The sequence below is a fragment of the Bombina bombina genome, chromosome 9, assembly GCF_027579735.1.
Source record: "Bombina bombina isolate aBomBom1 chromosome 9, aBomBom1.pri, whole genome shotgun sequence".
Classification (NCBI taxonomy): domain Eukaryota; kingdom Metazoa; phylum Chordata; class Amphibia; order Anura; family Bombinatoridae; genus Bombina; species Bombina bombina.
Genome location: NC_069507.1, coordinates 7910364 through 7925991, shown reverse-complemented (window position 1 = coordinate 7925991; position 15628 = coordinate 7910364). Strand labels below are relative to the sequence as shown.

The 15628-nt window shown below is 42.4% G+C and overlaps 1 protein-coding gene across 1 annotated transcript in view; it reads left to right on the top strand.

The window, feature by feature from the left end:
• Positions 1-15628, top strand: part of STOX1 (storkhead box 1) — a 160462-nt gene that overhangs the window by 92381 nt on the left and 52453 nt on the right. The window contains exon 2 of the mRNA XM_053691859.1: positions 3070-3222. Coding sequence (XP_053547834.1) covers positions 3070-3222 — 153 coding nt within the window. The remainder of the gene's footprint in view (positions 1-3069; positions 3223-15628) is intronic.

Sequence of the window (15628 nt, the reverse complement as noted above, 5' to 3'; positions counted from 1 at the left end):
AGGTCAGAAAGCGACTGCTACCTCTCTTTCCTTCTGGCTGAAAGCATCATCCGATTGGCTTATGAGACTGCTGGACAGCAGCCTCCTGAACGAATTACAGCTCATTCCACTAGAGCTGTGGCTTCCACATGGGCTTTCAAGAATGAGGCTTCTGTTGAACAGATTTGTAAGGCAGCGACTTGGTCTTCACTGCATACATTTGCCAAATTTTACAATTTCGATACTTTTGCTTCTTCGGAGGCTATTTTTGGGAGAAAGGTTTTGCAAGCAGTGGTGCCTTCCGTTTAGGATTACCTGACTTGTTCCCTCCCTTCATCCGTGTCCTAAAGCTTTGGTATTGGTATCCCACAAGTAAGGATGAATCCGTTGACTGGATACACCATGTAAGAGAAAACAGAATTTATGCTTACCTGATAAATTACTTTCTCTTACGGTGTATCCAGTCCACGGCCCGCCCTGGCAATTAAGTCAGGTTCAAATTTAATTTTGTAAAACTACAGTCACCACTGCACCCTGTGGTTTCTCCTTTTTCTCCTAACCGTCGGTCAAATGACTGGGGGGGCGGAGCCTGAGGGGAGCTATATGGACAGCTCTGCTGTGTGCTCTCTTTGCCACTTCCTGTAGGGATTGAGAATATCCCACAAGTAAGGATGAATCCGTGGACTGGATACACCGTAAGAGAAAGTAATTTATCAGGTAAGCATAAATTCTGTTTTTGTGACAATTTAAAAAAGTTTTCAATTTACTTACCTAGGTAGCATCTGTATCCCTACAGGAAATACCATCTAGTGCTCTTGCAAAACTGCTACCATCTAGTGTTCTAGAATAGGGCAAGTGCCTAAGCATACGTCCCTGCTTTTCAACAAAAGATACAAAGAGACTGACGAAAAATAGAAGTAAATTAGAAAGTTGCTTAAAATGGTATGCTCCATCTGAATCATGAAAGGAAAAAAATTGGTTTTAATGTCCCTTTAACCCATTACTTACCAAGCAACTTGCTTACAGATTGTAAATTTCAGCAAGTGATGCATTTTTATAAAACCTACAGAAGCATTGCCCCCCCCCCCCATCTGCATTAGGCATTCCCAACTCAATCTTGCTTATGAAGCAGTCATAAATACTGGGTATAGGCACTCTGTGACTCTGCCTCCTTCTTTCTGACCCTCTTACACATTTAGGTAAGAAAATTACCAAAAAAACCATTGTGTCTGCCTATATTTTATACTTGCGTAAAAAGGGACACAGTAGTATTAATTGAAATGTGCATTACCCTCTCACACTCTCCCATTGCTGGCCTCGCCCGTCGCGTCCCCTCCCGTTGCTGGCCTCGCCCGTCGCGTCCCCTCCCGTTGCTGGCCTCGCCCCTCGCGTCCCCTCCCGTTGCTGGCCTCGCCCCTCGCGTCCCCTCCCGTTGCTGGCCTCGCCCCTCGCGTCCCCTCCCGTTGCTGGCCTCGCCCCTCGCGTCCCCTCCCGTTGCTGGCCTCGCCCGTCGCGTCCCCTCCCGTTGCTGGCCTCGCCCGTCGCGTCCCCTCCCGTTGCTGGCCTCGCCCCTCGCGTCCCCTCCCGTTGCTGGCCTCGCCCGTCGCGTCCCCTCCCGTTGCTGGCCTCGCCCCCTCCCGTTGCTGGCCTCGCCCGTCGCGTCCCCTCCCGTTGCTGGCCTCGCCCCCTCCCGTTGCTGGCCTCGCCCGTCGCGTCCCCCCCCCCGTTGCTGGCCTCGCCCCCTCCCGTTGCTGGCCTCGCCCGTCGCGTCCCCTCCCGTTGCTGGCCGCGTCCCCTCCCGTTGCTGGCCTTGCATATACATATAAATAAAACATTGCACACGTATATATGATATACCCACAATCCCCCAGGATGTACTAGTTTTACTGTTTGTATTGTAACAGGGGCTGAGATTATATTATTCAGGCTCAAAAAATGGAGTCCTAGCCAGGACAAAACGTTACTAGCCACTTATAATCCCACCCACACCAATACTTCATCCCCTCTTTGCATATGTTTAGCCATTGTGATATTGTGTTTATTTTATACCATAACAAAGCAATGCTACATACAGTAATAAATTAACAAACATCAACTAGAGGTTCGGGGGAAGACGACACCTGGATAGAAAAAGGAAGTTAGAACTGAGAGTGCAGAGAGTGCTGACAGTCATGGAAGGTCCTAGCAGACCTGGAGATTTTCTTTTTTTTTAATAATTATCATCTCTCCCTTCTCGCTCTCTTTCTCCCCTCTCTTCAATCTCTCTTTTTACCCTACCCCTTCTCTCTCAGGCCATATTGCCTCTCTCTCTCATATCTTTTCACTCTTTTTTTTTTTTTTCTCCATTCTGTCTTAACTCTACCTTCTCCACTTTCACTTTTCCTCTCCAACCTCTCTCTCTCTCTGTGGCCCGTTTTACCGTCTCAGAAGTAACAGTCTAAGCACTAATGGGGTCCTTAAAGCCCTGGAGGAATAACCTATCCTGGCATTTCCCTGGCTATATAATATCCCTTTAGACAATAGTTTAAGCACATAGCCTAAAATGTGAGTTTGTCAGTGCTGCAATAGGAATGTACATTCGGCAAATACAATGCGCCACCAGATTTCACATTCACTAACTAACTTTCATTCACCATCGTTGCATTTCCACTCACTAATGGCTAGTGGGCTAGTGAAAATGTTGAGCCCTGATGTTATCATATTGCCATACAATACTGTGTTTAGGGAACATTTACATTTTACCTTCATTGTACACAGAGATGTATAGTAAAACGCCTTGTGCCGAGACTGCCTTCAAAAACTGATTTCAGCCCTTTTTGATTTTTTTTTTTAAACAAATTCTTGTTTACATATCTTTTCTGAACCAGTACTTAAGTATTGAAATGTGCAGTATAAGTGGGGATACAACAGCAGCTATTTCCAATGAGAAGATAAAGGTAAATGAGCTATCTGTAAATAATTTAATGCACTCCAGCAGGTAAAATGGATTATTGGAAACTTTATAAAGGAGAAAACAAAAATCCTCTGTCCCTTTTGCTTCTCTGTCTTGCTGTTTAGTATAATACTAAAGCAGTTTGTCTCTTGTTGTAGGGGATGTGTCTGCAGTGTGCATGAGTCCTGTTCCACAGTCTCAATTTGTGCCTTTGGCGGAGGTGCTTTGCTGTGCGATCTCCGATATGAACTCTACACAAGTCTTAGTGACACAGGATTCTTTGATGGAGCATCTTATAAGTCATTACCCAGGTAACTAGAGTCTGATCTCATAAGTCAGTACCCAGGTAACTCTCCTGTCTTGTCTATGACATGTAATACACAACACGGTACCACAGCTAGAGTCTGATCTCATAAGTCAGTACCCAGGTAACTCTCCTGTCTTGTCTATGACATGTAATACACATCACAGTACCACAGCTAGAGTCTGATCTCATAAGTCAGTACCCAGGTAACTCTCCTGTCTTGTCTATGACATGTAATACACAACACGATACCACAGCTAGAGTCTGATCTCATAAGTCAGTACCCAGGTAACTCTCCTGTCTTGTCAATGACATGTAATACACAACACGATACCACAGCTAGAGTCTGATCTAATAAGTCAGTACCCAGGTAACTCTCCTGTCTTGTCTATGACATGTAATACACAACACGGTACCACAGCTAGAGTCTGATCTCATAAGTCAGTACCCAGGTAACTCTCCTGTCTTGTCTATGACATGTAATACACAACACAGTACCACAGCTAGAGTCTGATCTAATAAGTCAGTAGCCAGGTAACTCTCCTGTCTTGTCTATGACATGTAATACACTACACGGTACCACAGCTAGAGTCTGATCTAATAAGTCAGTACCCAGGTAACTCTCCTGTCTTGTCTATGACATGTAATACACAACACGGTACCACAGCTAGAGTCTGATCTCATAAGTCAGTACCCAGGTAACTCTCCTGTCTTGTCTATGACATGTAATACACAACACGATACCACAGCTAGAGTCTGATCTCATAAGTCAGTACCCAGGTAACTCTCCTGTCTTGTCTATGACATGTAATACACAACACGGTACCACAGCTAGAGTCTGATCTCATAAGTCAGTACCCAGGTAACTCTCCTGTCTTGTCTATGACATGTAATACACAACACGATACCACAGCTAGAGTCTGATCTAATAAGTCAGTACCCAGGTAACTCTCCTGTCTTGTCTATGACATGTAATACACAACACGGTACCACAGCTAGAGTCTGATCTAATAAGTCAGTACCCAGGTAACTCTTCTGTCTTGTCTATGACATGTAATACACAACACGGTACCACAGCTAGAGTCTGATCTAATAAGTCAGTACCCAGGTAACTCTCCTGCCTTGTCTATGACATGTAATACACAACACGGTACCACAGCTAGAGTCTGATCTAATAAGTCAGTACCCAGGTAACTCTCCTGCCTTGTCTATGACATGTAATACACAACACGGTACCATAGCTAGAGTCTGATCTAATAAGTCAGTACCCAGGTAACTCTCCTGTCTTGTCTATGACATGTAATACACAACACGGTACCACAGCTAGAGTCTGATCTCATAAGTCAGTACCCAGGTAACTCTCCTGTCTTGTCTATGACATGTAATACACAACACAATACCACAGCTAGAGTCTGATCTAATAAGTCAGTACCCAGGTAACTCTCCTGTCTTGTCTATGACATGTAATACACAACACGATACCACAGCTAGAGTCTGATCTCATAAGTCAGTACCCAGGTAACTCTCCTGTCTTGTCTATGACATGTAATACACAACACGGTACCACAGCTAGAGTCTGATCTAATAAGTCAGTACCCAGGTAACTCTCCTGTCTTGTCTATGACATGTAATACACAACACTGTACCACAGCTAGAGTCTGATCTCATAAGTCAGTACCCAGGTAACTCTCCTGTCTTGTCTATGACATGTAATACACAACACGGTACCACAGCTAGAGTCTGATCTAATAAGTCAGTACCCAGGTAACTCTCCTGTCTTGTCTATGACATGTAATACACAACACGGTACCACAGCTAGAGTCTGATCTCATAAGTCAGTACCCAGGTAACTCTCCTGTCTTGTCTATGACATGTAATACACAACACGATACCACAGCTAGAGTCTGATCTAATAAGTCAGTACCCAGGTAACTCTCCTGTCTTGTCTATGACATGTAATACACAACACGGTACCACAGCTAGAGTCTGATCTCATAAGTCAGTACCCAGGTAACTCTCCTGTCTTGTCTATGACATGTAATACACAACACGGTACCACAGCTAGAGTCTGATCTAATAAGTCAGTACCCAGGTAACTCTCCTGTCTTGTCTATGACATGTAATACACAACACGATACCACAGCTAGAGTCTGATCTCATAAGTCAGTACCCAGGTAACTCTCCTGTCTTGTCTATGACATGTAATACACAACACGGTACCACAGCTAGAGTCTGATCTAATAAGTCAGTACCCAGGTAACTCTCCTGTCTTGTCTATGACATGTAATACACAACACGATACCACAGCTAGAGTCTGATCTCATAAGTCAGTACCCAGGTAACTCTCCTGTCTTGTCTATGACATGTAATACACATCACAGTACCACAGCTAGAGTCTGATCTCATAAGTCAGTACCCAGGTAACTCTCCTGTCTTGTCTGTGACATGTAATACACATCACGGTACCACAGCTAGGGCATCACTACAGGAGGTCTGTTCCATAAAACAAGCACCTCTCATGCTACCTGAGATCATGACCCTCTTCTTTTTTCCCTTTGACAAATTTAAATTGATACTAAAGTAAAAAATTAACAGTAATTTTAAACAATTTTCCAATTTACTTTCATTATCAAAATGTTCTATGCTCTGAGCATGTGCAAAAGGTCTCGGCATATACACATATCATTCTGTATTTGGCTGATGGCTGTCACATGATACAGGGGGCTGCAAATTGAAATTTGTCAGAAATAATCTGCTCATTTGATAATGAGTAAGTTCTCTTGTATTGTGTTTCATACAATTGTACTCTGTATTTAAAGGGACCCAAACACTGACATTGGTGGTTGTACATATAGGTCTCGTTATTGGCTTGCCAATGTGATCAGCTAGCTCCCAGTAGTGCACTGCTGCTCCTTCAACAAATGATACAATGAGAATGAAGCAAAATTGATAATAGAAGTAAATTGAAAAGTTGTTTAACCCCTTAACGACCAACGACGTGCAGGGTACGTCCTCCAAAAAAAAATACCCTTGGCTATCTACTATATGTAGATGAGTGTCTTAGGGTAAGTAAGTCTTATTTCTATTTATGACACTCAAAGCTATGGTTGGGCACTTTATATGTAAAGTTCTAAATATATGTGTTTAAACTTATATTTGCCATGATTCAGGATAATCAGTATTCCTTCATTCAGACTGTAGGTTTCATTTTTTTGGGAAAATGTAGATACATTTTATTTTTCTTACCTTAAATTTCTCTTGTAAGGTGTATCCAGTCCACGGATCATCCATTACTTGTGGGATATTCTCCTTCCCAACAGGAAGTTGCAAGAGGATCACCCACAGCAGAGCTGCTATATAGCTCCTCCCCTAACTGCCATACCCAGTCATTCTCTTGCAACTCTCGAAAAGCATGGAGGTAGTAAGAGAGAAGTGGTGTAACGTAGTTGTTTTTTTTTTCTTCAATCAAAAGTTTGTTATTTTTAAATGGTACCGGAGTTGTACTATTTTGTCCCAGGCAGAAAATAGAAGAAGAATCTGCCTGAGATTTCTATGATCTTAGCAGGTTGTAACTAAGATCCATTGCTGTTTTCACACATGACTGAAGAGAGAGGTAACTTCAGCGGGGGAATGGCGTGCAGGTTATCCTGCTATGAGGTATGTGCAGTTAAAATTTTTTCTAGAAGATGTGAATGCTAGAAAATGCTGCTGATACCAAATTTATGTAAGGTAAGCCTGAATACAGTGATTTAATAGCGACTGGTATCATGCTTACTTTCTGAGGTAATACTCTTATAGATTTGCAATATAAAACGTTTGCTGGCATGTTTTAACGTTTTTATATATACTTTGGTGATAAAACTTTATTGGGGCCTAGTTTTTTCCACATGGCTGGCTTAAATTTGCCTAGAAACAGTTTCCTGAGGCTTTCCACTGTGTTACTATGAGTGGGAGGGGCCTAATTTAGCGCTTTTTTGCGCAGTAACTTTTACAGACTGAGACATCCAGCTTCCTCCAGGAGTCCCCTGAATGCTATAGGACCTCTCTCAAGGGCTCTTAGGCTTTCCAAAGTAGTTTGTTTGGGAAGGTAGGGCCACAGCAAGGCTGTGGCAGTTTGGTGTGACTGTTAAAAAACGTCTATCGTTTTTTTGATTCATTTTTTGAACTAAGGGGTTAATCATCCATTTGCAAGTGGCTGCAATGCTCTGTTAGCTTATTATACACACTGTAAAAATTTCGTTTGATGTACTGCTTTTTTTCACTGTTTTTCAAATTCTGACAAAATTTGTTTCTCTTAAAGGCACAGTACCGTTTTTATTTTTTGCTTGTTAACTTGATTTAAAGTGTTTTCCAAGCTTGCTGGTCTCATTGCTAGTCTGTTTAAACATGTCTGACATAGAGGAAACTCCTTGTTCATTATGTTTAGAAGCCATGGTGGAACCCCCTCTTAGAATGTGTACCAAATGTACTGATTTCACTTTAAGTAATAAAGATCATATTCTGTCTTTAAAAAAATTAAGGAATCTGACGAGGGGGAAGTTATGCCGACTAACTCGCCTCACGTGTCAGACCCTTTGACTCCCGCTCAAGGGACTCACGCTCTAATGGCGCCAAGTACATCTAGTGCGCCCATAGCGTTTACTTTACAAGACATGGCGGCGGTCATGGATAATACCCTGCCTGCGGTATTATCCAGACTACCTGGGTTTAGAGGAAAGCGAGACAGCTCTGGAGTTAGAAGAAATACAGAGCATACTGCCGCTTTAAGAGCTATGTCTGATACTCCCTCACAATATACAGAAGCTGAGGAAGGAGAGCTTCTTTCTATGGGTGATGTTTCTGACTCAGGGAAAAAGATTCAACCTGATTCTGATATGTCTACATTTAAATTTAAGCTTGAACACCTCCGCGTGTTGCTCAGGGAGGTTGTAGCTGCTCTGAATGACTGTGATACAATTGCAGTGCCAGAAAAATTGTGTAGATTGGACAAATACTATGCAGTGCCGGTGTGCACTGATGTTTTTCCAATACCTAAAAGGTTTACAGAAATTATTACTAAGGAATGGGATAGACCAGGTGTGCCGTTCTCTCCCCCTCCTATTTTTAAGAAAATGTTTCCAATAGATGCCACCACACGGGACTTATGGCAGACAGTCCCTAAGGTGGAGGGAGCAGTTTCTACCCTAGCTAAGCGTACTACTATCCCTGTCGAGGACAGTTGTGCTTTCTCAGATCCAATGGATAAAAAGTTAGAGGGTTACCTTAAGAAAATGTTTATTCAACAAGGTTTTATTCTACAGCCCCTTGCATGCATTGCCCCAGTCACTGCTGCTGCGGCTTTCTGGTTTGAGTCTCTGGAAGAGGCTTTACAGGATTGAGACCGCATTGGATGACATACTTGACAAGCTTAGAGCACTTAAGCTAGCCAATTCTTTTGTTTCTAATGCCATTGTTCATTTGACTAAACTAACTGCTAAAAACTCTGGTTTTGCTATTCAAGCGCGCAGGGCGCTATGGCTTAAATCATGGTCAGCTGACGTTACTTCAAATTCTAAGCTGCTTAACATTCCCTTCAAGGGGCAAACCCTATTCGGGCCTGGTTTGAAGGAGATCATTTCTGATATCACTGGAGGAAAAGGTCATGCCCTTCCTCAGGATAGGTCCAAATCAAGGGCCAAACAGACTAATTTTCGTGCCTTTCGAAACTTCAAGGCGAGTACGGCATCAACTTCCTCTAATGCAAAACAAGAGGGAACTTTTGCCCAGTCCAAGTCGGTCTGGAGACCTAACCAGACCTGGAACAAAGGTAAGCAGGCCAAAAAGCCTGCTGCTTGCCCCTAAGACAGCATGAAGTATCAGCCCCCTATCCGGTAACGGATCTAGTAGGGGGCAGACTTTCGCTCTTCGCCCAGGCTTGGACAAGAGATGTCCAGGATCCCTGGGCGTTAGAAATTTTATCCCAGGGGTATCTTCTGGACTTCAAAGCTTCTCCTCCAAAAGGGAAATTTCACCTTTCACAATTATCTGCAAACCAGATAAAGAGAGAGGCATTCTTACACTGTGTTCAAGACCTCCTAGTTATGGGAGTGATCCATCCAGTTCCACAGGAGAAACAAGGACAGGGATTTTACTCAAATCTGTTTGTGGTTCCCAAAAAAGAGGGAACCTTCAGACCAATTTTAGATCTCAAGATTTTAAACAAATTCCTCAGAGTTCCATCATTCAAGATGGAGACTATTCGTACCATCCTACCTATGATCCAGGAGGGTCAATACATGACTACAGTGGATTTAAAGGATGCTTAACTTCACATTCCGATACACAAAGATCATCAGTTTCTCAGGTTTGCCTTCCTGAACAGGCATTACCAGTTTGTAGCTCTTCCCTTTGGGTTAGCTACAGCCCCAAGAATCTTTACAAAGGTTCTGGGGTCACTTCTGGCGGTCCTAAGACCGCGGGCCATAGCAGTGGCCCCTTATTTAGACGACATTCTGATACAGGTGTCAAATTTCCAAATTGCCAGGTCTCATACTGACATAGTTCTGGCATTTCTGAGGTCGCATGGGTGGAAGATGAACAAAGAAAAGAGTTCTCTATCCCCTCTCACAAGAGTCTCCTTTTTGGGAACTCTAATAGATTCTGTAGACATGAGGATTTACCTGACAGAGTCCAGGTTATCAAAACTTCTAAATCCCTGCCGTGTTCTTTATTCCACTTCTCGCCCTTTGGTGGCTCAGTGTATGGAAGTAATCGGCTTAATGGTAGCGGCAATGGACATAGTGCCGTTTGCACGTCTACATCTCAGACCGCTGCAACTATGCATGCTCAGTCAGTGGAATGGGGATTACACAGATTTGTCCCCTCTACTAAATCTGGATCAAGAGACCAGGGATTCTCTTCTCTGGTGGCTATCTCGGGTCCATCTGTCCAAGGGAATGACCTTTCGCAGGCCAGATTGGACAATTGTAACGACAGATGCCAGCCTTCTAGGCTGGGGGGCAGTCTGGAACTCCCTGAAGGCTCAGGGATCGTGGACTCAGGAGGAGACACTCCTTCCAATAAACCTTCTGGAACTAAGAGCGATATTCAATGCTCTTCAGGCTTGGCCTCAGCTAACGACAATGAGATTCATCAGATTTCAGTCGGACAACATCACGACTGTGGCTTACATCAACCATCAAGGGGGAACAAGGAGTTCTCTAGCGATGTTAGAAGTCTCAAAGATAATTCGCTGGCAGAGATTCACTCTTGCCACCTTTCAGCTATCCATATCCCAGGTGTAGAGAACTGGGAGGCGGATTTTCTAAGTCGACAGACTTTTCATCCGGGGGAGTGGGAACTCCATCCGGAGGTGTTTGCACAATTGATTCATCGTTGGGGCAAACCAGAACTGTATCTCATGGCGTCTCGCCAGAACGCCAAGCTTCCTTGTTACGGGTCCAGGGACCCCAAGGCAACGCTGATAGATGCTCTAGCAGCGCCTTGGTCCTTCAACCTGGCTTATGTGTTTCCACCGTTTCCTCTGCTCCCTCGTCTGATTGCCAAAATCAAGCAGGAGAGAGCATTGGTGATCTTGATAGCGCCTGCGTGGCCACGCAGGACTTGGTATGCAGATCTGGTGGACATGTCATCCTTTCCACCATGGACTCTGCCGCTCAGACAGGACCTTCTACTTCAAGGTCCTTTCAACCATCCAAATCTAATTTCTCTGAGGCTGACTGCCTGGAGATTGAACGCTTCTTTTTATCAAAGCGTGGTTTCTCCGAGTCAGTCATTGATACCTTAATTCATGCATGAAAGCCTGTCACCAGGAAAATCTATCATAAGATATGGTGTAAATATCTTTATTGGTGTGAATCCAAGGGCTACTCATGGAGTAAGGTCAGGATTCCCAGGATATTATCTTTTCTCCAAGAAGGATTGGAAAAAGGATTGTCAGCTAGTTCCTTAAAGGGACAGATTTCTGCTCTGTCTATTCTTTTGCACAAGCGTCTGGCAGATGTTCCAGACGTTCATACATTTTTGTCAGGCTTTAGTTAGAATCAAGCCTGTGTTTAAAGCTGTTGCTCCACCTTGGAGCTTAAATTTGGTTCTTAAAGTTCTTCAGGGGGTTCCGTTTGAACCTCTTCATTCCATAGATGTCAAACTTTTATCTTGGAAAGTTCTTTTTTTGGTAGCTATTTCCTCGGCTCGTAGAGTTTCCGAGTTATCTGCCTTACAATGTGATTCTCCTTATCTGATCTTCCATGCAGATAAGGTAGTTCTGCGTACCAAACCTGGGTTTTTACCTAAGGTGGTATCTAATAAGAATATCAATCAGGAGATTGTTGTTCCATCATTGTGTCCTAATCCTTCTTCAAAGAAGGAACGTCTATTACACAATCTTGACGTGGTTCGTGCTTTAAAGTATTATTTACAAGCTACTAAAGATTTTCATCAAACATCTGCTTTGTTTGTTGTCTACTCTGGACAGAGGAGAGGCCAAAAGGCTTCGGCAACCTCTCTTTCGTTTTGGCTAAGAAGTATAATACGCTTAGCTTATGAGAGTGCTGGCCAGCAGCCTCCTGAAAGGATTACAGCTCATTCTACTAGAGCTGTGGCTTCCACATGGGCCTTTAAAAATGAGGCTTCTGTTGAACAGATTTGGAAGGCGGCGACTTGGTCTTCACTTCATACCTTTTCAAAATTCTATAAATTTGATACTTTTGCTTCTTCGGAGGCTATTTTTGGGGGAGAGGTTTTACGGGCAGTGGTACCTTCCGTTTAAGTACCTGCCTTGTCCCTCCCTTCATCCGTGTACTTTAGCTTTGGTATTGGTATCCCACAAGTAATGGATGATCCGTGGACTGGATACACCTTACAAGAGAAAACATAATTTATCCTTACCTGATATATTTATTTCTCTTGTGGTGTATCCAGTCCACGGCCCGCCCTGTCATTTTAAGGCAGGTATTTTTTAATTTTAAACTTCAGTCACCACTGCACCCTATGGTTTCTCCTTTCTCTGCTTGTCTTCGGTCGAATGACTGGATATGGCAGTTAGGGGAGGAGCTATATAGACAGCTCTGCTGTGGGTGATCCTCTTGCAACTTCCTGTTGGGAAGGAGAATATCCCACAAGTAATGGATGATCCGTGGACTGGATACACCACAAGAGAAATAAATTTATCAGGTAAGCATAAATTATGTTTTCTTTCATGTAATTAGCAAGAGTCCATGAGCTAGTGACGTATGGGATATACATTCCTACCAGGAGGGGCAAAGTTTCCCAAACCTCAAAATGCCTATAAATACACCCCTCACCACACCCACAAATCAGTTTTACAAACTTTTCCTCCTATGGAGGTGGTGAAGTAAGTTTGTGCTAGATTCTACGTTGATATGCGCTCCGCAGCAGGTTGGAGCCCGGTTTTCCTCTCAGCGTGCAGTGAATGTCAGAGGGATGTGAGGAGAGTATTGCCTATTTGAATTCAATGATCTCCTTCTACGGGGTCTATTTCATAGGTTCTCTGTTATCGGTCGTAGAGATTCATCTCTTACCTCCCTTTTCAGATCGACGATATACTCTTATATATACCATTACCTCTACTGATTTTCGTTTCTGTACTGGTTGGGCTTTCTACAACTTGTAGATGAGTGTCCTGGGGTAAGTAAGTCTTATTTTCTGTGACACTCTAAGCTATGGTTGGGCACTTTTTTATAAAGTTCTAAATATATGTATTCAAACATTTATTTGCCTTGACTCAGGATGTTCAACGTTCCTTATTTCAGACAGTCAGTTTCATATTTGGGATAATGCATATGAATAAATCAATTTTTTCTTACCTTAAAATTTGACTTTTTTCCCTGTGGGCTGTTAGGCTCGCGGGGGCTGAAAATGCTTCATTTTATTGCGTCATTCTTGGCACGGACTTTTTTGGCGCAAAATTTTTTTCTGTTTCCGGCGTCATACGTGTCGCCGGAAGTTGCGTCATTTTTGGCGTTTTTTTTGCGCCAAAAGTGTCGGCGTTCCGGATGTGGCGTCATTTTTGGTGCCAAAAGCATTTAGGCGCCAAATAATGTGGGCGTCTTTTTTGGCGCTAAAAAAATATGGGCGTCACTATTGTCTCCACATTATTTAAGTCTCATTATTTATTGCTTCTGGTTGCTAGAAGCTTGTTCACTGGCATTTTTTCCCATTCCTGAAACTGTCATTTAAGGAATTTGATCAATTTTGCTTTATATGTTGTTTTTTCTATTACATATTGCAAGATGTCCCACGTTAACACTGAGTCAGAAGATACTTCTGGAAAATCGCTGCCTGGTGCTGGATCTACCAAAGCTAAGTGTATCTGCTGTAAACTTATGGTATCTGTTCCTCCAGCTGTTGTTTGTACTGATTGTCATGACAAACTTGTTAATGCAGATAATATTTCCTTTAGTACTGTTACATTACCTGTTGCTGTTCCATCAACATCTAATGCTCAGAGTGTTCCTGATAACATAAGAGATTTTGTTTCTAAATCCATTAAGAAGGCTATGTCTGTTATTCCTCCTTCTAGTAAACGTAAAAGGTCTTTTAAAACTTCTCATTTTTCAGATGAATTTTTAAATGAACATCATCATTCTGATTCTGATAATGGTTCTTCTGGTTCAGAGGATTCTGTCTCAGAGGTTGATGCTGATAAATCTTCATATTTATTTAAAATGGAATTTATTCGTTCTTTACTTAAAGAAGTCCTAATTGCATTAGAAATAGAGGATTCTAGTCCTCTTGATACTAAATCTAAACATTTAGATAAGGTTTTTAAATCTCCTGTAGTTATTCCAGAAGTTTTTCCTGTCCCTGATGCTATTTCTGAAGTAATTTCCAGGGAATGGAATAATTTGGGTAATTCATTTACTCCTTCTAAACGTTTTAAGCAATTATATCCTGTGCCATCTGACAGATTAGAGTTTTGGGACAAAATCCCTAAGGTTGATGGGGCTGTCTCTACTCTTGCTAAGCGTACTACTATTCCTACGGCAGATGGTACTTCCTTTAAGGATCCTTTAGAAAGGAAAATTGAATCCTTTCTAAGAAAAGCTTACTTGTGTTCAGGTAATCTTCTTAGACCTGCTATATCTTTAGCGGATGTTGCTGCAGCTTCAACTTTTTGGTTAGAAGCTTTAGCGCAACAAGTAACAGATCATAATTCTCATAGCATTATTAATCTTCTTCAACATGCTAATAATTTTATTTGTGATGCCATCTTTGATATCATTAGAGTTGATGTCAGGTATATGTCTCTAGCTATTTTAGCTAGAAGAGCTTTATGGCTTAAAACTTGGAATGCTGATATGTCTTCTAAGTCAACTTTGCTTTCCCTTTCTTTCCAGGGTAATAAATTATTTGGTTCTCAGTTGGATTCTATTATCTCAACTGTTACTGGAGGGAAAGGAACTTTTTTACCACAGGATAAAAAATCTAAAGGTAAATTTAGGTCTAATAATCGTTTTCGTTCCTTTCGTCACAACAAGGAACAAAAGCCTGATCCTTCATCCTCAGGAGCGGTATCAGTTTGGAAACCATCTCCAGTCTGGAATAAATCCAAGCCTTTTAGAAAACCAAAGCCAGCTCCTAAGTCCACATGAAGGTGCGGCCCTCATTCCAGCTCAGCTGGTAGGGGGCAGATTACGTTTTTTCAAAGAAATTTGGATCATTTCCGTTCACAATCTTTGGATTCAGAACATTGTTTCAGAAGGGTACAGAATTGGCTTCAAGATAAGGCCTCCTGCAAAGAGATTTTTTCTTTCCAGTCTCCCAGTAAACCCAGCGAAGGCGCAAGCATTTCTGAATTGTGTTTCAGATCTAGAGTTGGCTGGAGTAATTATGCCAGTTCCAGTTCTGGAACAGGGGCTGGGGTTTTATTCAAATCTCTTCATTGTACCAAAGAAGGAGAATTCCTTCAGACCAGTTCTGGATCTAAAAATATTGAATCGTTATGTAAGGATACCAACATTCAAAATGGTAACTGTAAGGACTATCCTGCCTTTTGTTCAGCAAGGGCATTATATGTCTACAATAGATTTACAGGATGCATATCTGCATATTCCGATTCATCCAGATCACTATCAGTTTCTGAGATTCTCTTTCCTAGACAAGCATTACCAGTTTGTGGCTCTACCGTTTGGCCTAGCAACAGCTCCAAGAATTTTTACAAAGGTTCTCGGTGCCCTTCTGTCTGTAATCAGAGAACAGGGTATTGTGGTATTTCCTTATTTGGACGATATCTTGGTACTTGCTCAGTCTTCACATTTAGCAGAATCTCATACGAATCGACTTGTGTTGTTTCTTCAAGATCATAATTGGAGGATCAATTTACCAAAAAGTTCATTGATTCCTCAGACAAGGGTAACCTTTTTAGGTTTCCAGATAGATTCAGTGTCCATGAC